A 25,453-nucleotide genomic window follows, 5' to 3' on the forward strand; every position below is an offset into this window, starting at 1 on the left:
GTAAAACAGATTTGAAGTCAGGAAATTGTAAAAATAAGATTTGCAGGCCAAACAAGATTTGTGGAGAGTTAAATGGAGTTAACACCTCTGATCAATTATTTTGTTGCTGGGATGAGTCATTTAGAAATATTCAAAGTTTAACACAATATGACAATATAAACAGATTTCAACATTTACATGCAAAAGCAAAAGTTTTAAATATAAAAGGTATGCATAAAAATATTTTAGAAATATTTGACTTTAGAATATTCATAGAATGAACATTCTAGATCTAGAAAACTGGTTTAATGCTACTTAATTTACTGGGCAGTAATCATACGTTCTTACTAACTCACTTGAACTTTGAAAAGAAGTGTAGAACAATCAGGTTTGAATTAGTGCTGGTTCAAAATCAATCCTAGTTCAAGATCTGAGGGTAATTCCAATGGAGAAGGCTGCAAACAATGCATCTTGTCAAGGAATCTGGATACAGCTTTAAAACTTGCAGGTTTTTCTCAAAGAACACAAAGTTGCTGTCAGTTACAAATCATACTGACAGGCACCGAAGATAGTATCACACCCCAGAGCTACTTCAAAACCTGCAGGAGCAGAAATTCTTTCCCTGCTATTGTTGTCTAATGCCCTGGTTCACATTTTTTTACTGTTATGCTGTGTGTATTTCATTTTGTGCTGTTTTGTGCAAGCTGCTGGTTTTCCAGTTATATTTGGGTTAATGTTGAAGATACGAGATGAGGAGACAGGTCTGCCATCTGATTAGGATGGTCGAATTGAAGGAGAGGTTTCTCTGGTGAGGGACACTCAGGTTGGGCTTGGGTTTTTTTTTGTGTGGTTCGAGGGAGAATAAAAGAGAAGATGCCAGAGAGAAGGATTCAACCCCCCGTAGCGGAACCAGGGTGAGATCGATTGAGGCTCAGTGACTTGGGGAAACCGTGAGCTCCAACTTGTGCATCTTAGACTGTGGCACTAAACTGGGCCCTTTTCTTCTTTTGTTTCTTTTCTTTACTAACCCTCTAGTCAAATTAAGAACTATAAAGCTAAATCTTTTAATTGTATTCAGTGTACTGTCTGTTATTTTGTGGCACTCATTTGAATTACACAGCATCCACACAAACAGGGAGTTTGGGATGGGCTTACCCCTCAATCTCACACGTTTGGCGCGGCTGGAGATTGTCTTCCCCAGACTCACTGAGCCGAGGAACCAGAGTGTTTCATTGTGGGGGCTCATTCAGGATTAATTTTGTTGGATGCTGTATGATTGCCCTGAGCAATGATCCAGAGGGTTGTGCATTTAAGTCTGTGCTAAACTATGGTCCGGTAAAGTAATTGCAATATGTGGTTATGGATGTTGCAGGGGCTGAGTGGTGTTTCAAATCCTTGGGTTATTTGTGAGGAATGTGTGTATATTGAGTGGGATAGACACTCATATCCCTGATGAATTGTTAATTTGAGCTTTAAGTACTGTTAAAGTCCTAGGAACAGTTATGATTGTGAAGTGGAGATTTGATAAAATGGTGGGCAAAGACTTTTGTTTTAGTCCAGACTAGTGCTGTGGAACTGCCTGGTACTATTGGGGCCCCAGGAGAGGGGGGACCGTGGGCTGCCCATACTTTCCGGGAGGAGAAGACTGTAGGAGAGCAGGCTGAATTGCAAGCTGAGTCTCTCATAGCTGGGTGGAGACTTCAAGGACAGAGTGCTCTCATTTCCGCACAGTGAGGGGAAAGAGTGCTCTGATTTGAATGTCTAATGAGTCTCCCAGTGAAGAGTGGTACATTTCAGTTGGTATCAGCCCTTACCTCCCCGGTGAATACATGGCCCAGTGCCCAGGCAAAGTGTCCTAGCTATCAAAAGCTGAGTATGTTCTCTGGGGTGAAGCCCACCCCTGAGGGAGAAGGGGAGTATGAGACTTGGGCGGAGCAGAGTTGTTAGATGAGTGGCAGAGCTCTGATAATGTAAGACGACAGCAACTGTTTGAAATTTTGAGAGGCCATGTTGCTGATGTAGTGAGAGCCGTAAAGACACAGAACACCTTTGCCTCCTCTGTGGCCTGCATGCAAGTGCTAGAAAAGCATTTTGGTGCAATGGGAAGCCTAATGGAGCGCATGACGGGGTTTCAGAATATGTGTCAGGAGAAGGGGGAGAAGCTTTCTGCCTATATTTTTTGGCTAGAGAGGCAGCTAAATTGCTTGCAACACAGAGCAGCCAGTCAGACAGCTGTAGCGGATCAGTCAGGAATGGACTAATAGCAAAAGGTGCCCAGTCCCAGGCCCTGATCCCTTGGGTTCTCTGGCTGTCTCGTAAGATGAGCCTCCCTTCCTTGTTTACTGAGCTAATCAGAGAAGTACGAGAAGGGGAGAATGCATCACAGCCATGGGGGTGGGGGGGGGGCCTCCGTCAGCAGGGTGCAGTCCTTGGTAGTGGCCCCTGCATTGCCCACCCCAGGGAGTGGTAGAGGAGATCGTGGCAGAGTTGAGAACAGAGATGTCCCGGTTGTGATCAGTGGGTATGCCCCCCCCCATGCAATGGAGCTGATAGGGGACAGACTACATAGAGGACTGCTAGTAGCTGGGGTCTCACAAGAAGGGGAGCAGCTGGTATTGTTATAATTGTGGTGAAGAGTGACACTTCAGGCCTAAATGACGGGAAACCCCTTGGAGAGTGAGCCCCAAGTACCTAAGCAGAGAGATATGTCAGGAGACTTAGAAGAGACCCAATGAGGGAATGGCTTGGCGTCTCGGGGGAGCATGTTCCCAGCAACATATCAAGGAACACCATGAAGCAAAAAACCCTATTCCTGAAGGCTTAGTGGGACCAAGCACCAGGGTATTGCTATGGATAGAGGGTATTTATGTTAGAGTCATACTTGACACAGGCTCACAGATCACTTTGCTGTACCATTCATTTTACAACCAGTATTTGACACATTTACCATTGATGCAACTCAATGCACTAGAGATCTGGGGTCTCAGTGCGGGTGATTTTCCGTATGATGGTTATTTGTCAGTGAAGCTGGAGGTTTTGGCGGCTGACGTCGGAGTGGCTGAGGTCCTTGATATATTAGCACTGGTTTGTCCGGACCCTGTTGAGAAGGGCGGAGTTTCAATTCTTCTGGGGACAAATACTCCTATTGTGAAGAGACTAATTGGAGCCTGCAAGGAGAGAACTGGAGAGAGCTTTCTGAAAACATTGTCCGTTCATCTGGTATTTCAAACTGCTTTCAGGGAAGTGCGTGGCCACACTGGGCCAGTTAATGAGCTTAGATGAGGGACTCCGGTGGATGCTCCAGAAGATCATGAAAAGGAGTCAGGAGAGCTTGCTGGGGTACTGGTGAGGCTCGAACTGCAAAAGCCCTCGGTTGTACAGGTGAACAGGATGGCAGTGATTGTCAGGAACACTACGAAGAGGGAGGTCACCTTCAAGCAGGGGATGCCCCTGGTGCACCTCTTCCTAGTGACAGCAATGTCTAGTGTCTCTGTGAGACAAACTGGGGAGAAACTATCTGCAAAAGGGGGAAAGTTGACTGCTGAGTCATTCAACTTTGGGGACTCGCCAGTACCTATGGGTTGGAAGAGGAGGTTGGTAGAGAAGATGTTGAAACTGGAAGGTGTCTTTTCCACTGACGAGTTTGATGTGGGTTGTTCCAAGAGCACTCATCACACTATCCGGGTGACCAAGGACATTCCATTCAGACACAGCAACTGGCCCCTGCAGATGTGGAAGAAGTTTGGCAGTATTTGTGTAAGTTGAAGGAAACTGGGATCATCATTGAGGCCAGGAGCCCCTCCCTATTTGTCCCCAGTAGTAGTGACCTGAAAGAAGATAGGGAAGGTATGGATGTGTGTGGACTATCGGACTCTGAACAGGTGCACCGACCCTGACCAGTAGACGGTCCCAAGGATCGAAGATGCGCTGGTCTGTCTGAGTGGTGTAAAGTGGTTCAGCGTGCAGGACTTGAGGAGTGGATATTAACAGATCCCTATGAGTGAGGTTGATAAAGAGAAGATGGCATTTATATGTCCACTGGGATTCTTCCAGTTGGAGATAATGCTTCAGGGCATATTGGGAGCTCCTGCAACTTTCCAGCATGTCATGGAGAAAATGGTGGGAGATATGAACTTGCTTGAGGTATTGGTGTATCTGGTTGACCTCATAGTGTTTGGATTCATCTTGGAAGAACATGAAGTGAGGCTCGTGAAGGTGCTGAGCTGCCTGAAAGCTGGAGGGTTAAAACTTTCCCTGGACAAGTGCCAGTTCTGCAAGATGTCTGCCAATTATGTTGGGCACATAGTCTTGTGGAATGGCGTAGTTACAGGTCCATATAAGATAGAGGTGGTGACCACATGACCAAAGCCCCAGTCTGTGAGCACTTTGCGCTCATTCCTTGGGCTTTGTGGGTACTATCACAGGTCCGTGAAGGACTACGTGAAAGTGAGTCACCCTATGTTGCCTTTTAGGCATTTGTTTAGTTTATTATATTTTCGCTTTAGTAATTTGTTATCGTTTTCTAGTTAAAGTTAAGATTGTTTAAAGTAAATTTGTTGTCTGTGATATATCGCGGCATGCAATGACGTCACTCCCAGTTTCGCCGCGTCTTGTGGGAAAATACCGGTTTGGAGAAACGGGAAGGAGGGGGCTTATGTGTGTGCCGGATCAGTGCGAGAAATGTTTTCTTTCTACGCACTAGAAACATTAGTGAAGCAACGCCGTAAGTTCATGAGATAATCGATATGTTGAATTTAAAATGTTAACGCTGATTCTGTTAAAAGTAATGACAGTTGATAAAGTTTGTTTTTTGTTATTTAAAGAGTTGCGGATAGTTTGTGTTGAAGTGTATTTAAAGCCAGTTGATGGCGTAGGTAGATTCTGACTGTATGTTGCACTTTAATGTAATATAATGTAATGTAATGTAATTACTTTTGCAAGTATTTATGATGTAAGTGCGATGGCAAGAAGGAAACAAATACTGTATATATTTTGTATTGTTTTATCAACAGTTTTCACCATACGTTAATGCGGAAGAATGCACAGTAAACGGTTAATCTTACTGGGACCGCCTCATTGATTGGTTTATGCTTGGTGTTTAGTTCAGAGTTCTTTTACACCTGTGCGAGAACACTACACACCCTTTAAATCAGCTTCTGTGCGGTTACCCTCCCTTGGGGAAGAAAGGTAGAAGAACAAAAGGACAGGAAGGTAAAGATTATCTTAGCCCTTTGGAGCCTTTGGGAGTGAGATGGGATGCGAAATGTGAAGAAGCTTTTCAGTTGCTGAAGGAGCTGCTGACACAAGTGCCTGTGTTGGCTTTTGCAGTCCCCCGATTGCCGTATATACTGCATATGGATGCCAGCAGAGAGGGTTCAGGTGGTGTCCTGTATCAGGATCAAGGCACAGGGTTGAGATCTGTTGCATTTGTCAGTTGGAGTCTGTCACCCTCTGAGAAAAACTATCCCACGCACAGGTCGGAGTTCCTTGCATTGAAATGGGCTGTGGTGGATAAGTTGAGTGACTACCTCTATGGTGCCAAGTTTGAGGTGAGGGCAGACAACAATACCCTAATTTATATCCTGACCTCAAAATTGGATGCCACAGGCCATCGGTGGCTGGCAGCATTGTCTGCCAATGATTTCAGCCTGAAGTACTGGCCAGGAAGTGTAGGAACATTGATGTTGAGCTTTGTCCCAACATGCACATGAAGGGCTGGACAGGGACAAGAGTGGGAGAGTGTTCCTGCCCCAGGAATGAAAGCCAAGTGCCAGTTTTCCATCACAGTGAAGGCAAGGGCAGGATCAAATGGTGGATCAATTGGGAGCTTCTGATGCCCCATTCTACAAGCTTACTGTAGCCTGACTGTTCTGAAGACAAACCACTTACCAGAATTGAGTCCTGAAGAAGTGGCAGCTGCTCAGCAGGATGACTCGGGCATCGGTACCATTTGGTCAGCGGTTGAAAAAGTTGACGTGGCCCAAGCAGAGAGGACAAAACTCACTGTGGTGTCTCCATTACTGAGAGAATGGCCCAGTTTGGAGTTGAGGAATCAGATCCTATACTGGGTCACATCGCCTCCTGACTGACCTCGGCATTCTCAGCTGGTTCTGCCTGAGAGGTCGTGCAGGATTGTGTTGAAGACACTTCATGATGATTCTGGACATTTGGTGGTTGAATGAAGCCAGAGGTCAAAGAGTACTGCAAGTCGTGCATGCGATGCATATGGAGGTAGATGCTGCCTTCGAGGGCTGTTCCGTTGTTCCACTTGCAGACTATGGGGCCCCTTGACCTGGTGCATATTCCTGTCAATAGAGCCAGATGCCAAGGACATGACGAATTTCTTGGTCATCATGGATCACTACACCAGATATGCAAAAGCTTACCCTACCAAGAATCAGAGGGCGTCCATGGTGGCCAAAGTGTTATGGGAAAAGTATTTCATTTATTATGGCCTCCCCAGGCGGGTACATAGAGATCAGGGATGGGATTTCGAGAGTAGGCTCAGGCATGAGTTTCTGAGCACGCTTGGAGTCGAGAAGTCGAGGACTACGTCTTATCACCCGCAGGGTGATCCCCAGCCCGAGAGGATTAATCGGACCTTGCTAGACATGCTCGGAACCTTGGAGATCAGCAAAAAGAACAAGTGGAGTCAATATATTGGACATCTGGTCCACTGCTACAACAGTACAACAAATGAAGCTACTGAGTACTCGCCATATTATCTGATGTTTGAGCGTGAGGCGGGGTTGCCCATCAACCTTTGTTTTGGGACTGGTGAGGAAGATCTACCACCAAAAACTTAACTGAAATATATGTCTGATATGAGAAGGGAGCTGAAAAAGGCTTATGAATTAGCTGAGGTTGTGGCTGCCAAGCAGAATCAAGAAAATAAGAGGAGGTATGACCAAAATGTTAGGTTCTCCCTATCTATGCCGGGAGACCGAATCCTCATAAAGAATTTGGGTCTACCTGGGAAGCATAAGTTGGCTGGCTGCTAGGCGCCTACGCCCTATGCAATGGAGAGTCAGATGCCAAACGTATCAGTTTAATGGGTGAAACCAGAGGATGGGAATGGGCCTGTCAAGATTCTCCATTGGAACCACCTTCTAACTCTGGGACAAGAGGTGCGGTTTGTCCCAGAACCTGAGCTGGACCCTACACCCAATATAAGGACTTTAGACTGAAGGACCACCTGCTGGAAAGTTTAGACCGGCCCCCACCCCTGAATTGGATTCGGACTTGGAGGATGAGGATGTGGTATATGTTGCTTTTTGCTATCTCCCCAATGACTGAGGAAAAGATTCCTAACCCTTCTCATGCTGAGACAGGTGAAATCAAGGGGACTATCCGTGGACCAGCTAGGTTTCAGCGGGACCGGGAAAGGGATTAAGCAGAGCTCAGCCAAGTGGTGGGTGATCCGGGTTGCTGGAAGACACAAGTGAAAGACCAGAGGAGGCCTCACAATATAGACCAGAAGTATCCAAGGAGTGTCCGAAACCGAAGAAGCAGATGATGAGGTAAGGAGGTCTCAAAGAATCAGGAGACCCCCAGATAGGCTGGCCTATGTAGCACCGGGGGAGCAGAGTGCTATGGCTATACCCCTAGTGATATATGACACTACCCTTTGCAAATGGATTGGAGGTGCTGGCATCATGGAATTCCTTTGAAAGTGGTGGAAATAAGATGAGGTGACAAATTCTTTGAAGATCATGAGGACATGACTTTTTTGGTGGGAGGAGAGTGTAATGTCCTGGTTCATTTTTTAACTCTTATGCTGTGTGTATTTCATTTTGCGCTGCTCTGTGCGAACTGCTTGTTTTCCACTTATGTTTGGATTATTGTTGAAGATAAGAGATAAGGTCTGCCATCCAATTAGGATGGTCGAATTGAAGGGGAATTTTCTCTGGTGAGGGACACTCAGGTTGGGCTTGGGGTTGGCTTGTTGTGCGGTTTGAGGGAAAGGAAAAGAGAAGACGCCAAAGAGAAGAGAAGAGGTCGTAGGATTTGACCCGGAGCGGGACCGGTGTGAGACCAATTAAGGATCAGTGACTTGGGGAAAACCATAAGCTCCAACTTGGGCATCTTAGACTGCTGCATTAAACTGGGCTCTTTTCATTTTTTGTTCTTTTCTTTACTAACCCTTTAGTCAAATTAATAATTATAAAGCTAAATCTTTTAATTGTATGCAGCGTACTGTCTGTTACTTTGTGGCACCCATTTGTAACAGGGTAACGAATTACACAGCATCCACACAAACAGGTGGTTTGGGGTGGGCACACACTTCAATCTCACATGTTTGGCAGAACTGGAGATTATCTTCCCCAGATTCATGCAGCCGAGGAACCAGACCATTTCAGTAGCAAAAGGGAGAATGTAACAGATGTTTCACTTTGTTCAAAGTTCAAATGATTGTTATTACCTTAGAACTTGTATATCACCGCATACAACACTGAGATTCTTTTTCTGCAGGCGTAGTTAGCAAAACTGTAGAACAGTAACTGTAAACAGGATCAATGGACAATGAACTGTGCAATTCAAATAAAAATAAATAACAAGCATGAAATAGCAAGGTAAAGAGCCCTTTAAGTGAGACCATCTGCTGTGGGAACACCAGAAATAGAATGAGTGTAGTTAACCCCATGTGTTCAAGAGCCTGATGGTTTAGGGGTAGAAACTGTTCTTGTACCTGGCGGTGTGCATCCTGAGGCTTTTGTACCTTTTACTTGATGGCAGCAGCAAGAAAAGAGCATGGCCTGGGTAGTGAGGATCTTTGTTGATGGATGCTGCTTTTACAGCAATGTGCTCAATAGTTGGGAGGGTTTTAACTGTGATGCACCTGGGTGAATCCACTACCTTTTGGAGGATTTCTGCTTGAAGTCATTGGTGTTCCCATACCAGGCCATAACCAGTCAATACATTTTCCACCACACATCTGTAGAGTTTTGCCAAGGTTTTTGATGATATGCCGAATCTCCTCAGACTCCTAAGGAAGCAGAGGTGATGTCGTGCTTTCTTTGCAATTATATTTAAATGATGGTTCCAGGACAGCTCCTCTGAGATAGTGACACCAGGAATTTAAAGTCACTGACCCTCTCCATCTGTGATCTTCCAGTGATTATTGGCACATGGACCTCTTGCATTAAATTTTGAAGTTCATTTCTATTGACTGGCGGAATTAGAGTCTGTCATTTAAATTCTACATCCAACTCTCAATCATTTAAATTTAGTCCTGGCAGCTGAGGATTAATTTAGAGCCATACAACATGGAAATAAGCCCTTCAGCCCACTGATCCATGGCAACTGCATTGCTCAACCAGTTAGTCCCATCTGCCCATGTTAGGCCTGTAGTCCTCAAACTCTCTTATCCATGTAGTTAACTAGATGGCTTTTAAGTGTTGCAAATGAGCCCACCTCAACCATTATTTCTGATGGCACATTCCAAATATATACCACATTATATGTGAAGGTGATGCCAAAATATCCATTTTAAATCTCTAGTCTCTGATCTTAAACATAAGCCCTCTTGCTTTAACACACTCTGTGTTGGAAAATGTCTATTTTCACAGTGTCTATGATCGCCATTTTGCTTTCTACCACTAAGTCAATTCTGAATCCGATTCACTAATCTAGTTTAAACCATGCTGTTTCTCTGCATTCCATCTATGGCTTTTACACATTCATACTTATACTGAGAACGAAAATCACTGTGACTGAAAAGAAATGAACAAATTATCTTCTGATTCATTTTAGATCAGAAAAATATTGATTCCATAAAATTGTAATTCTACAACAACAAGTTGCCATATTTGTCTTCAACAAGCTTCGTCTAAGGAGATCCTTCTTGAACATGCTGCTTCATACATGACTACTGTTCTGTACCAGCAGCAATAGACCACAAACTGAGACAGATTTCAATGTTAAAACCACTATCTTTATTAGTATCTACTCAAAATATAGAAAATTAAATGAAATATATAGAAGTTAGCAGTGTTATGCGTGTATATGTGTGTGTGGCTCCCAAACAGTCAAGTTTAGGAACAGTTCTTAAAGTCTTAAGATTAAGATGGCAAAGTAGAAAGACACAGTAATCCATGGAATAAATGATGGGAGAGATTTGTAAATCCACATTAAAATGTAAAGAGAAGGCAATTACGAAGAATTCTACAGATTCAAAGCTGGGCAAAGAAAATAACAGTCGCCGAAGATCTTATCCATCGAGTCATTCCGAAATCCACATCGAAATATCACCAGGTGACAATCACGAAATATCCTTTCTTCCAAGTGGTTACCACATAACACACCCAAATCCAGGTAAGGGTCAACAACAGTGGTCCAACAGCATATTTCAACAAAATCCACATATGGACTATACGAAGTGACAGTCACGCATCCAATGCACGGTGTGCCATTGATCAACCCAATCTTTTGGGCATGGGAAAGTATTAGACTTTACCCATTTTAAACAAGCTCCTACTGGAAGCTTGCAGTCTACAGCCTGTCCTCCCTCTCTCTCTCTCTCTTCACACTACTGAAAAGCCCAGCAGTCCATCGCAGCTTGTTATACTGATATCATAGTCCCACCTCATCCAGGCTTCTCTTCAAGTGATGCTCACAGTAAATGAAACCTGTGAGCACATAACACTACCAACAGTATTTAATCAGGACTCAAAATATTTAACATATAACCTTAATCTTTAGCCTTTGTAATGATTATTAAACAATCATATATTTAGTAAATCATTAAATGATCTAAAATACAAGAAATCTAAAATATAAAACGGATCTGTGACATTGGAAAATGCTTCTTAATTTTAAAATTCACATGTTTACTTATTTTTCTTATTTTAGTATGAAATGAAGATTAAATGCAAAGTTGTGTTGTTTCATATTTATCAGAAGTGGCCCATCAAAGAGGCTCCTGAGTTTTCAAATTCGATGGAGACATTCTTTAGAACCTGTCAGGAGTTATCTACTAGAATTTTGAAAGTTCTGGAACTGAGCCTGGGTATGGAGACTGATTTCTTTGTCAGCAAGCACCTAAAGATGGGCAGTAAGTGTCTATTTCAACATAAATAAATCTGATGAGTTCCTTCATTAGTCACCACTTCTACAATCACTCAGTCACCACTTCCACAGACATTCAGTCTGTGAACTACTTCCTCAGAAAAATCATGGGTCTATAGTGTTTACAGAACAATGCCAATAAGTAAGTGACAGCTTCAGATGATGTGGAATGGGTAGAAATTTCAGAAGAGTAAGAAAGGGAAAGATGACAAGTAATTATATAACACACACAGAATACTGTAGAAACTCAGCAGGTCAGGCAGGTATGGAAATTAATAAACAATCAAAATTTCAGGCTGAGACCCTTCTTCATGACCTTGGACACCTAATTCAGCATACATAAAACCAGGGGTGCAGTGCCAATTTTTTAGGTGCCAGAGCTGTACAAGGGGTGAGTGATAAGTTTGTGGCCTAAGGTAGAAGGCCTAATGTTATACAGGTCTGGTTACATGCACGTGCAGTTCAACCCTTTGAGTGATTATCCAGAAAGTGTGAAAATAACTTTTGTGGTATTTCTGTTTCAGATAATTGAAAATTGCTAGGTTTTCTAAAATGGACTCCTTCTACCTTAGGCCATGAACTTATCAATCACCCCTCGTATGTCACACCCAATTTGTGTACCTGCTCATTTTGTGTACTGGGCAACTTCCAAAATATAGTGATAGTTAAGACATTAACAAGATGATATCCTATCACTCCATCTCAGTGTATAACTGGCACAATAAAACGTCTGAACAGGGATACAAGCCTGACCTTCAGAACTGCATTTGGACCTGGTTAGCAGGTGAAACACAACTTTTGTCACTTTTACTGTGATCTGTCTCATGTACGTTATTCTTGTTACACTCCTCAGCTTGTTTATGAAAGAAAGAAGTCAACATTGTTTGCTTAGAAGCCTTGGGGTTGTTAGTGAGAAAAATGTACTTTTATATTAGTGAGTAATCCATGGATCACCACAGATGTAGCCTTACTAGTACGATTGAGTCAGAGCAGACAGCAGGGCCCACAGCACTTAGCAGTGTTTCTAAGCAGGTATAAAAATAATGGAAATAAAGCAAATAAACATTTTACACTTTTAGCCACCTAAATTGGAACCAAGTAAGCAAGTATGGAAAAAAAATGTCTCATGAACTATTGCTAAAGCCATGAATATTGCTGAATATCTGTATCAAAAGCGGTAGGTTATCAACTCTGCCTCGTACCGTTTCACCCGCAGAAATGGTTGGACAGGAAGTGTGCCCATGAGTGTTGATACTCACAATATCCTCATGTTGGGTATTTCATGGTTACACCAATACAGATCCTGTTTAGTCTTTAAATATATAAAATGTTAAAGAAGCCTGAATCTTTACATAAATAATTATCGTATCTATACGAATAAAAAATATTGTATTTTGGAAGTGACAAATGTTAATGGGGAGGAGAGCAACCAATTGAGAGGTATAGAAATGCATTTTGTTTCATTCATTGCTTCATTAAATTACTCTTTTCCCTATCAACACGAAGAGAAAAAGAGCCTCTTTCCAATCAACTATAGTTGATGGAGCTAGGCCAGGGGGTTGATCCACTATTAATGATAGTTGAAATTATGTAAAACTAGCTTATAGCCTGGAAACGTCATCTTTCAATTTGGTTTGTTTAAAAAAAACCTAAATTCACTTTATCCAGGTGTAGAAGAGGATTTTGGATGATAACCTTGAATATTTCATCAAAATCGGGCCAAAGATAAGCGAGCAATGAATTTTTCTTTCTTTCTTTTTGACTTTTAACCTTAGGTTTTGACGTTCATTCCTTGCTTAATATTGCTCCTACCTGGAATCCAATGGTACCCATTGGACAGAGTGGAAAATTGATCACACTTGTGTACAATTGTCCCTCGGTGGGAGAGGGACTGAGGATCTGTGAAATGGCAGGAGGCTGGGAAAGCAACGGGTCAGTGAAGACAAATTTCACAAATACCTAAATAAAAAACAGTCTCAAATCCAGGATTTCACCAAAAACGATCAAATACCCTATCCTAATGTTATTAGTGGTATTTTCCCCACCAGCCACCACCCCCTTTCCCCAACCCCTGCTTCTGTAAAATTCCCTCTATTTAATATGCAGCCGCTATTAAATTCCCTGCTTATTTATTTTGGCTTTTTTTTAACAGAGGTGCCAGAGCAACGCTCCGGTGAGCTCTGGCAGTTCTGCACCCCTGAATACAACCAGAGGAGGATTCAGAAAGTAGATCAGGACACCTCAAATTTGTCCTCACTTGCAGTTTAGGGATGACAAGAGATTTCATAGCTGGCTTGTGTATCAGTAATCAACGGGAAATTAAACACTTGGAGATAATGTTTCTTTCCTTTCAGTTAGTCCTGACGAAGGGTCTTGGCCTAAAACATTGACAGTGCTTCTCCCTATAGATGCTGCCTGACCTGCTGCGTTCCACCACCATTTTGTGTGTGTTGCTTGAATTTCCAGCATCTGCAGATTTCCTCATGTTTGGGAGATAATGTTCGCTGTTTTAGTTGCTGGTGGTTAATAGAGATTGTATTTCTTTGAAACATACCTTTGACTTTCAGAAAAAAATTCAAAAATGTCTATTATGTAATTTCTTAAAGCTATAACAAATTCTACAACCTTGCGGACTTTAAATTACCCACCAATACAGAAATCTTCTCTGGAGGCATATCAGACACGGTGTGGGGAACATTCTGATTTTGGAACATTCACTCTACTTTTCCAAGATAAAAATGGAGGATTGGAGGTAATTCTGATTCTTCATTTAGTTTCTCTGTTTATAACAAAAGAATAAACAAAATAAGCTGTAACACCTGTGTAACACCCGTCTTATTGTGTGTAACTAGTCACCGCACTCTGAGAAAATCAGACTACACAGTACTACACTAGGTGTTAGTTGGCCATCAGAAGATTCTAGATATTGGAAGGAGGCAGCGAATAGAAACCACACACTTCTGGAGATAATTTTTGTTTATAAGAAAAAAAACAATATCTACAAAATATTTACATGAGCAAGAGCAATTCAAAATTCAAACATTCTGTTCAGGTTCCAAATCTTGGATATCAAACCAAAACAAATTCCTTTTTAATTAGAATCAATGTGATTCCTTTATTATTCTAATTTCTCTAACTAATTAGATCTAGTATTATTTAAAAGTTTACAGACTAACCTTTTTACTTATCCCTAGTTAGAAAACTAAATATAATTACTATTCTTAAGTATTACAGTTAACTTCAGTTTCATTTCCAGGCAGTTTACAGTGGCATGCAAAAGCTTGGGCACCCCTGCTCAAAATTTCTGTTACTGTGAATAGCTAAGCAAGTAAAAGATCACAACATCACCAGGCAAAAGAGCAGAAGTAGGCCATTTGACCCATCGAGCCTGCTCTGCCACTCCACCATGGGCTAAAATATTCTCCCATCTAGTTCCAATTTCCAGCTTTTTCCACATATCCCTTGATACCCAGACTAATTAGATACCTATCAATCTCCTCCTTAAACACTCTCAATGATCGAGGCTCCACAGCTGTATGTGGCAACAAATTCTATAAATCCACAACCCTCTGGCTAAAAAAAAAATTCTGCATCTCTGTTTTAAATGGGTAACCTCTAATTCTAAGACTGTGGCCTCTTGTCCTGGACTCACCCACCAAGGGAAACAGCCTTTCCACATCTACTCTGTCCAACCCTTTCAACATTTGAAATTCTATGAGATCCCCTCTCATTCTTCTATACTCTAATGAATACAGTCCAAGAGCCGACAAGCACTCCTCATATGTTAACCCCTGCATTCCAGGAATCATCCTCGTAAATCTTCTCTGAACTCTCTCCAAAATCAGTACATCCCTTCTAAGATGGGGGGCCCAAAACTGCACACAGTATTCCAAATGAGGTCTCACCAGTGCTCCATAGAACCTAATCAACACCTCCTTACTCTTATGCACTACTCCTCTTGAAATGAATGCCAACATAGCATTCACTTTCCTTACAGCTGATCCAACCTGGTGGTTAACATTTAGGGTATCCTGCATGAGGATCCCAAGTTCCTTTGTACTTCCGATTTCTCCCCATCTAAATAATAATCTGCCCGATTGTTTCTTCTTCCAAAATGTACAACCGTACATTTCTCAACATTTTATCTCATCTGCCATTTCTTTGCCCACTCTCCTAAACTAACCAAGTCTCTGCAACCTTTCCGTTTCTTCAACACTTCCTGCTCCTCCACCTATCTTGGTGTCATCTGCAAACTTAGCCACAAAACCATTTAATCCATAATCTAAATCATTGATATATAGTGTAAAAAGAAGCAGCCCCAACACCGACCCCTGTGGAACACCACTAGTAACCGGCAACCAACCAGAATAGGATCCCTTTATTCCCTGATGACTTGATTTCCAAAAGGCATAAAGTTAAAGATGACACATTTCTTTAATATGTTAAGCAAGGTTTCAAAATAACAAAAAAGAAAAAGGGCCCAAAGCAAAAGTTAGAGCACCCTGCATGGTCAGTACTTAGTAATACTCCCTTTGGCAAGTATCACAGCTTGTAAACACTTTCTGTAGCTAGCTAAGAGTCCTCCAATTCTTGTTTGAGGGATTTTCACCCATTCTTCCTTGCAGAAGGTTTCTAGTTCTGTGAGATTCTTGGGCCATCTTCCATGCACTGCTCTTTTGAGGTCTATCCACAGATTTTCAATGAAATTTAGGTCAGGAGACTGTGAGGGCCATGGCAAAACCTTCAGCTTGTTTCTCTTAAGGTAGTCCATTGTGTTTAGGATCAATATCCTGTTGTAGAAGCCATCCTCTTTTCATCTTCAGCTTTTTTACAGACAGTGTGATGTTTGCTTCCAGAATTTCCAGGTATTTAATTGAATTCATTCTTCCCTCTATCAATGAAATGTTCCATTGCGACCAAAAAGTTCTATTTTTAACTTCATCAGTCCACAGGACTTGTTTCCAACAGGTTTGTTTAGATATTCCTTTGCAAACTTCTGACGCTGAATTTTGTGATGAGGACGCAGGAAAGGTTTTCTTCTGATGACTCTTCCATGAAGGTCATACTTGTGCAGGTGTCGCTGCACAGTAGAACAGTGCACCACCACTCCAGAGTCTGCTAAATCTTCCTGAAGGTCTTTCTCAGTTAAACGGGGGTTTTGATTTGCCTTTCTAGCAATCCTACAAGCAGTTCTCTCGGAAAGTTTTCTTGGTCTTCCAGACCTCAACTTGACCTCTACCATTCCTGTTAACTGCCATTTTTTAATTATATTATGAACTGAGCAAAGGGCTACCTGAAAATGCTTTGCTATCTCCTCTGCTTTCTAGGTATCATTTATTTTAATTTTCAAAGTGCTAGGCAGCTGCTTAGAGGAGCCTATGGCTGCTGATTGTTGGGACAAGGTTTGAGGAGTCTGGGTATTTATAAAGCTTCGAAATTTGCATCACCTGGCCTTTCCTAATGATGACTGTGAACAAGCTATAGCCCTAACAAGCTAATGAAGGTCTGAGACCTTGGTAAAAGTTATCAGAGAGCTCAAATCTCTTGGGTGCACTAACTTTTGCATGGTGCTCCTTTCCTTTTTTCACACTAAAATTGTACAAAATAAAAATAATACACTAATCTTGCTTAAAATGTCAAAATGTCATTTATGACTTTTGGAGATCAGTTCATCTTCTACTCACTTAACTATTCACAGTAACAGAAATTTAGTCAGGGACTAAGGGTCTCAGCCTGAAACATCGACAATGCTTCTCCTTATAGATGCTGCCTGGCCTGCTGTGTTCCACCAGCATTTTGTGTGTGTTGTTTGAATTTCCAGCATCTGCAGATCTCCTCGATTGTGCAGTAAGATGTTTGTAAGATCTCAGACAAAGTCAGGAGCCCAAAGGTTGAGCATGGTGTGACTAGAGTCCTGAGCTGCTACATTTCAATGCAAGAACTGTCGCAGGAAAGGTAGATGAGCTCAGAGCATGGATCAACACATGGATGTTGTAGCCATTACTGAGACTTTATTGCACGATGAGCTGGAATGGCAGCTCAATATTACAGGGTTCTGTTGTTTTAGATATGACAGAATGGGATGGATTAAAGGAAGAAGGGAGGCATTACGATCCAGGGAAGAAGTCACGGCAGTGCTCTCAGAAACGAGAGATTACCTGCAGATGCTGGAAATCCGAGCAACACACACAAAATGCTGGAGGAACTCAACAGGCCAGGCAGCAACTATGGAAAAGAGTACAGTTGATGCTTTAGCCAAGACCCTTCATCCAGTCCTGATGAAGGGTCTTGGCCTGAAATGTTAACTGTACTCTTTTTTATAGATATGGCAATGCTCCATCAGTTCAGACTGCAGAACTTGTCCAGTGAGGCATTATGGTGGAAATGAAAAATCAGAAAGGTATGATCACATCAACAAGGCTATACTCCAGACAACCCAACAGTCCAAGGGATTTAGAGGAACAAATTTGTAGAGAGATTGCAGACTGTTACAAGAAACATAAGGTTGTTACGGTCGGTGATTTTAACTTTCCACATATTGACTAGAACTCCCATCCTGTAAAAGGACTAGAGTTTGTCAAATGTTTTCAGGAAAGTTTCTTTAATCAATACATAGATACATAGAGAGTGTGCGATACTGTATCTGCTATTAGGGAATGAGACAGGTCAAGTAACAGAATGATCATAGTGCCATTAGTTTCAAAATAATTATGAAAGAAGATAGGTCTGGTCCACATGTTGAGATTAATGAATTGGAGAAAGGCCAATTTTGATGGTATCAGATGTGATCTGGCAAGTTTGGATTGAGACAGGCTGTTTTCTGTCAAAGGTGTATTTGGTAAGTTGGAGGCCTACAGAAGTGAAATTTTGAGAGTACAAATCTTGTATGAGCCTGTCAGAATAAAAAGTAAAGATAACAAGGTGTATGGAACCTTGGTTTCAAAGATATATCAAGGTTCTGGTTAAGAGAAACAAGGAGGTTCATAACAAGTACAAGCAGGTAGGAGGAAGTGAGGTGCTTATGGAGTATAAGAAGTGCCAGAAAACACCTAAGAAAGAAATCAGAAAGGTTAAAAGAAGGGATGAGGTTGCCCTGGCAGACATGGTGAAGGAGAACCCTAAGGGATTCTACAGGTATGTTAAGAACAAAAGGATTGCAAGGGTCAAAATTGGTCCTCTAGAATATCAAAATGGTAATCCATGTGTGGAGTAAAATCAGGTGAGGGAGATATGAAATTAACTTTTTGCATCTCTATTTATGCAGGGGATGGACACCGACTCTATAGAAGTGAGGCAAAGCAGCACTAACCTCACGGATAGACCTTTTAGAGATTACAGAAGAGGAGATATTTGCAGTCCTGAGGCAAATCAGGGTGGATGAATCCTCAGGGTCTGACAAGATGTTCCCCTGGCCTCTACGGGAGGCAAGTGCAGAGACTGCAGGGGCCCTAGCAGGGATACTTAAAACACCCTGAGTGACAGGGTGTTTCTGAGTGTTTCTGTGCTGTACTTTTCTATAATTCAAAGACTGTATATGTAAACGGGAAAAATTAAACCAACAAAAACCCCAGAAAATGTCAGAAACAATCAGATATGTCAACATGTATGGAGAGATAAACAAAGTTATAATTTCTGATTTCAGAATTAGAAAGAAATAAGTGAATGCTGCTGTTGTTTAACCTGTTTGAATGTTTGTGTTCCAGGTAAAGTCCAGGTCTGGCCAGTACATCACTGCTCCCTACATTCCAAATACAGTTCTGTTCAATGTAGCCAACATCCTGCAGAGGTGGACATCTGACAGGTGGATTTCCACAGTGAGTCACACAACCATCCTTTGATTACAGTTATTATAGAATTGATATTATTTTAGCAATTCTGTTAGGTAATTCATTCTATTGATGGACTTTCAAATGTTTTCTCTTCATTGAGAAATTTATCCATATGATACTCTTTGAAATATTTCCCATTAGATTAACTAGTCAGGTTTTTTTTTGAAATTTGTTTTAAATCTCAACTTGAATTTTCCACTTGGATACAAGTGCCTGTTAAGAGGAACATGAGTATCTGATCAGAAGAGAAAATAATTCCTGGGCTTGACCTGAAAATTAAGAATGGAGAACAATGGGGAACAATAAATGCCTTATTAAGACAGCAAAATCAGAACAATCAATTATAATGGGAGCTAAGGTTGAAAAACAGAATATGTTGTTAAAGGTAACCAGTGTAATTCCTTAGGAATTTGTTGTTCAGGAATTACAATGCATCACAATTCATCAGATCACTTGACAAAATTTGAAACTAGTGCAGAAGGTAACAACAATTGTTTAGATCCTCAGAATGCATTTGCTCTGCAGTCCATTTATCTAAGGTCCTGACCGCAGAATGAAATGAACGTTTTCAACTGGAAAATTAACGTTCTGGTTGACACAAAATCATCTGGCAAAGTGAAGAATTGAAAAAAGGCTTCAATGATATTGAAAATCACAATATCAGGAGATGGTATTATCAGGAGAAACCTCCTTCACATCTGACAGACTATATAGCAAAGTAATAAAAAGACAGGGAGCAACAGAATTGTTTTACTACTAATGTCCAGGCTATTGAGGGTGAGCACTTCTGTAAAATTCAGCCACTTGGGAAAATAAAGTAACTTTTTCTGGATGTGCCCATTATAAACTCTAAATTTTATTACCTGTTGCAGATTTAGTAATACATGATCTTTATTATTCCTATGTTTTTAATCATATAATTACTCTCTATTTTTACAGTTAATTGGGGTTAAAATAGGCAGTCAGGAACTGACAATTAGTCAATACCTTGGCCACCTGATATGTTGCTAATGCTGAAACGGTGCAGTTTTCAGTGGCTGGTGTAGACCATTGATGTGCTAATATCATCATGTTTTGAGTTAATTATCCAAAGAAAAAGACTGATATAACAGACAACTGTGGCAGTTTCAGGCTACATCCACACTACGCCGGATAAATCCGTAACCAAAGCTTTTTCTCTTTGTTTTTACCCTCCATCCACACTAAAATGGTGTTTTCATCCCCTGAAAACAGAGCTTTTCAGAAACGCTTTCCAGGGTGGGTTATTTTTGAAAATGCTGCTCAGGTAGATCAGTGTGGACAGCGTAACCGGAGACTTTTGAAAACGCTGTCAGACTGCAGCGCGCTATTCCAATGTTTTCTTGAACGTAACCTAACAATTTCAGAACAGATGGCAAAGAGACTGAAGCCAGAAGAGTTAGAAATGTACTCACCAAATTCTTTGACCCATAACTTACTGAATAAATAAGTATACTGTACTCACTTTGCCCTGTTTTCTGTCCTTACTCTATGAAGGTGGTTTACCTATTTATGCAAGTGCTTCTCTGACAATAGATGTGTAACAGCCTGATGTAACGTTGCATGGAAATACAAGATAACACTGATGCAGACATATTTTATACATTTAACAAGGTGCTTTATTAATGCAACAAGAGTTAGTCAGTTTTTCAATGTTTGTCATCAGCCGGGTCAATCTGTCATTGAACTCCGTAGGCTGCCGCCGTACGCTCCAGTATTTGGTTTTTTTTAGTTTTAAGTTCTCCTGCGTGACAGCTGACAGCTGTCCTTCTCTTTAAGTTTTTCTAGTCTGTAACTACACAAACACACACTTTTACGGCGAGATTCGATACCAAACATGTCGCTTGTTTTCGGTAGATGTGTCCTGCGCATGCGCAGGAGGAGGAGGAGGAGGAGGAGGAGGAGATTTGCCGAAATCTCCGATTCAGTGTGGATAGAGATATTTTCAAAAACACATAGTGTGGATGCCTATCGTTTTTACTCAAAACCGGCGTTTTCAAAGTTATCCAGTCTAGTGTGGATGTAGCCTCAGAATTTGCTCTTCAAAATGAAAACTATGCATGTTAGCATGATATCAAAAATAGTGGAATGAAAACTGTTCACAAGATTCTCAACTTCAATTCAGGAAAACCTTTTCAAATAAGAGTCAAGGAGTCTAAAGAGGAGCTGGTCTAGAACAAGGTATGGATAATGAAGACATGGCAGGGTTACGACTTAGAAAATGTAGTATTGTTAATGATCCTATCAAATATAATTGATTACGTAAAATTGGGCAAAAGGATAATGAGAAACCCAGAACAGATCATCTGAACTAAGGAGAATTTTACTTGGCTGAAACATGATTAAATACTATCAGTTGAAGGTAAATTGTTGACAGTTGAATGATAGTTTCCTGAAACTCATTGTTCAGGGAAATTGAATGAAACAACAATAGAATGAAGGAAAAGTTGGAAAAAAATATGGAAATATTTTGCTAGAAAATAAACAACATTTATAAAGTAAGGGCATATTAAAAGCAAAGGAAAAGAAATGTCCCAAACCTCAGTGTGTAGTGTGTGAAATAATTTTGAGTGATGATGCTTGGAAACTTCCCAAAATAATACATTAACTTTTAGACAAAACAATTGAATTTAACCAAAATGCCAGTGGATTGTGGCTTCTCAATGTAGGTAACTGGATGTTGCAATAGTCATAGGTGAAGGTACATTGAAGCATCGTATCTCCTGGCCTACTGTATTCCCAAACACAAATAACTATTTACAGAGGAAAAAAACTTAATAAAGAATTCAATAGATACCTTACATTTAGTCATGGGTGCTAATGCAGATTTTTATTGTTTACTTGAGCTATATTCATATATGCAGGGCTCATTCATAAAGATTTACAAGACTGTTTATTTCATAATTCTCTTAAGTTTGAGTCCATCAAGCTATTGAAACTCTCCTTGGCTTATTAAAACAAAATGTAGAGTTGCTTACAAAAACAGAATATACAAGTGAAATAAATTGTTGTTTCTTTACTTCAGAAACATCGAGTACCAATTCCACAGACTGAAGACGCAATGAACAGGACCAGACAGTCCCTGGCTTTCTTTGTTCACCCATCTCATGATGCAATAATCGCATGTTGTGATGGCCTGGATAAATACCCACCCATCTCTTCTATCCAGTACCTAAAGGATAATCATAGCAATTTTTTTTCCAAAGAATCCTATCCAACTATTGTTTGAATGGGATAGCGACTTACAGACATCTATGTGGCTTTGAAATTGCAGTAAAAGTTACCAAATGATTTCTTAATAAAGCATTAATGCACGTATTCAACACATTTTTCCAACATATTGTCTGCATATGCAGGTTTTATCTTTTGTCAAATTTCTTAAGTATTTAGTGTTTTGGTTTATGTTTCTTCATAGGCATTTCTATTGTGGAACTAAAGAAAGGAGAAAAAAATCAAAGCTATTTTATATATATCATTTGGCTTTCTTGTAATTCTTGAAAGACCTGCTGTCTTAGCTGCAGAAGATGAAGGGCTCATTTGCCCAACCCGACAACTCTCCACCATTTCATGGTAAATGGTGGTCACAACTCACTTTCCTCAGTATTCTTCAACAAAATTGCTAAATCCCTCACTGAGTGCAGCAAAATGACTTCATGGTGCAGTCATTTGGTGTTCTTGTAACCAACTCACATATACTGACATTGCTCAGCATTGTACTATCTTTCCACTGAGGGAATGCTCACATCTGCACAGGCCCTAAATAATACCACAGCTGAGAAAGGCCATCGGGATTTCAAACTAAATAATTTAGGAGAAAGAAGAAGCTTGAGAAAGGCTACAAATATATTTAAAAATAAACTCTTAAGATCAGCTTCTGCTACCATTTAATTATTTGCCCCCAAATACTCTGGATTGTTGTCTGGTTCTGTACACCATTATTATTTCAATATGGAATACTATCCATTTTTTGTGGATGATATTCTTCAGATTTACTCACTACCCATCTCTCCCCATCACTCTGGAGGCCAGATTTTCATTGATCCTGATGAAGGCTTGGCTCCCTCTCAGTTTGAGAGATTCAGCACTTGGCCAGCTATTTCAATTGATGAACCCCCGGCAGGAAATCCCATTTCCCAGCAGCACAGCGCAGCACAACTGGCTTTTTGGTGACTGTGGAGTAGGAAAGTCACTGACTTAATGAATGGTAAGTATCTCCATCAACACAGTAGCATTCCGACTGACTGTCGCTGGATTGGACAATCCAGCTCAAAATTATAGGAGATGAAGGCAAAATGAAGAGTCTTCAAAACATTTATTCAACACAGAAAATTTTACTAGTATTTGAAAAACAATTTCCCTTTTCCTTTCAAACCATATGTATTTGTTCAGTCTATTTGTAGAAGTTTGATTTTAAAATGCTAAAATAGGTCACTTTGACTACAACAAATAGCAGGATTTAGCCATGTTTTTTCTTGAATGGCAATAAAAGACTTTGCATTTATATCGTACATTTTTCATCCCTATGAGGACACACCCCCCCCAAAGTCAGAAACACATTTTACAGCTGTCATAAACACAACACACAAGGCTTCCACAAACAACTGTGTGATAATCTAATTTTAATGATGTTGTTTGAGCGATAAATTCTGCCACTTTCTCTTTGAAATAGAGCCACTGAACCTTTTAAAGGGCAAAAACGGCTCAAGTTACTTGTCTCATCTGAAAGATCCCTGGCAGTGCAGTCCTCAATGCTACACTCAGTCACTGGAATTTCATGTTCTGTCTGTGTGACGGGTTGCGAACACACCTTGTGATTAATGAGTGTGTCCTGCAAAGTGAGCTATGGCAGACACCAGATAATATAATCTGAGGTCCATGAAAACAGCGGTCCTGCAAATCTCCCAACTGCAAGATCCGATGAAATAGACAGATTTCTATGTAACAATATGCATGCATGAAAGTATAGATTGTGAATAAATTTTTCATTATAATTGACTCTGATGCAAATGTGATAATTTCTACAACAGTATAACTGATGGTACTCCTAATATCTGGCAAAGGTTTACATGGTAGGTGAAAGGCCTTCAAAAACAAAATTTTCAGAGCACAAATCTTTTGGGTGCCTTTCAGAATAAAAGGTAAAAATAGCCAGTGTAGGGAACCTTGGATTTCAAGAGATATTGAGGCCTTGATTAAGAGAAAAAGGAGGTGCATGGCAGGTATAGGCAAGCAGAAACAAATGAGGTGCTTATGGAGTACAAGAAATGCAGGAGAACACAAGAAACAAATCAAGTAGGCATGAATTGTTCTTATAGACAAGGTGAAGGAGAATTCTAATGGATTCTACAGATAGGTTAAGAGCAAAGGGATTGCAAGGGACAAAATTAGTCCTCTGGAAGACCAGAATAATAATGCATGTGTGAATCCAAAATATTTGAGGGAGATCTTAAATGAGATCTTTGCATCTGTATTTACATGGGAGACCAATACGGAGCATATAGAAGTGAGCCAAAGCAGCATCAACTTCATGAAACCTGTGCAGATTACAGAGGAGTAGGTGTTTGCTATCCTGAGGAAAATCAGGGCAGATAAATCCCCAGGGTCTGACAAGGTGTTCCCTTAGACCCATTGGGAGGCAAGTGCAGAAATTCCTGAGGCCCTAGTAGAGATACAGAAACATAGAAAACCTACAGCACAATTCAGGCCCTTCGGCCCACAAAGTTGTGCTGAACATGTCCCTACCCTAAGAATTACTAGGCTTACCCATAGCCTTTTATTTTACTAAGCACTATGTACCTATCCAAAAGTAACTTAAAAGACCCTATCATAAACACAAAGTACACTGCAGGTGTATCCTATTGAATCTGCCTCCAACACTGTTGCTGGCAGCCCATTCCACACATTCACCACTCTCTGAGTAAAAACTTACCCCTGATATCTCCTCTGGACCTACTCCCCAGTACCTTAAACCTGTTTCCTAATGTGGCAACCTTTTCAGTCCTGGGAAAAAGCCTCTGACTATCCACATGATCAATGCCTCTCATCATCTTATACACTTCTATCAGGTCACCTCTCATCCTCCGTCACTCCAAGGAGAAAAGGCCACGTTCACTCAACCTATTCTCACAAGGCATGCTCCCCAATCCAGGCAACATCCTTGTAAATCTCCTCTGCACCCTTTCTATGGTTTCCACATCCTTTCTGTAGTGAGGTGACCAGAACTGAGCACAGTACTCCAAGTGGGGTCTGACCAGGGTCCGATATAGCTGCAACCTCTCAGCTCCTAAATTCAATTTCATGATTGATGAAGGCCAATACACCATATGCCTTCTTAACCACAGAGTCAACTTGCACAGCTGTTTTGAATGTCCTATGGACTCAGACCCCAAGATCCCTCTGATCCTCCACATTGCCAAGAGTCTTACCATTAATACTATATTCTGTCATCATATTTGACCTACCAAAATGAACAACTTCACACTTATCTGGGTTGAACTCCATCTGCCACTTATTAGCCCAATTTTGCACCCTATCAATGTCCCGCTATAACCTCTGAGAGC

The 25,453-nt window shown here is 41.0% G+C and overlaps 1 protein-coding gene across 2 annotated transcripts in view; it reads left to right on the top strand.

The window, feature by feature from the left end:
- Positions 1-23,888, top strand: part of LOC132397246 (uncharacterized) — a 57,001-nt gene extending 33,113 nt beyond the window's left edge. For both annotated transcript variants that reach the window (XM_059975726.1, XM_059975725.1), the window contains 4 exons: positions 10,879-11,032; positions 13,653-13,798; positions 18,750-18,860; positions 21,919-23,888. In XM_059975726.1, the coding sequence (XP_059831709.1) occupies positions 10,879-11,032; positions 13,653-13,798; positions 18,750-18,860; positions 21,919-22,122 (615 nt within the window). In that variant the 3' untranslated portion in view covers positions 22,123-23,888. The remainder of the gene's footprint in view (positions 1-10,878; positions 11,033-13,652; positions 13,799-18,749; positions 18,861-21,918) is intronic.
- Positions 23,889-25,453: the final 1,565 nt, after the last annotated feature.

The sequence above is a fragment of the Hypanus sabinus genome, chromosome 7 (genome assembly GCF_030144855.1).
Source record: "Hypanus sabinus isolate sHypSab1 chromosome 7, sHypSab1.hap1, whole genome shotgun sequence".
Lineage (NCBI taxonomy): Eukaryota > Metazoa > Chordata > Chondrichthyes > Myliobatiformes > Dasyatidae > Hypanus > Hypanus sabinus.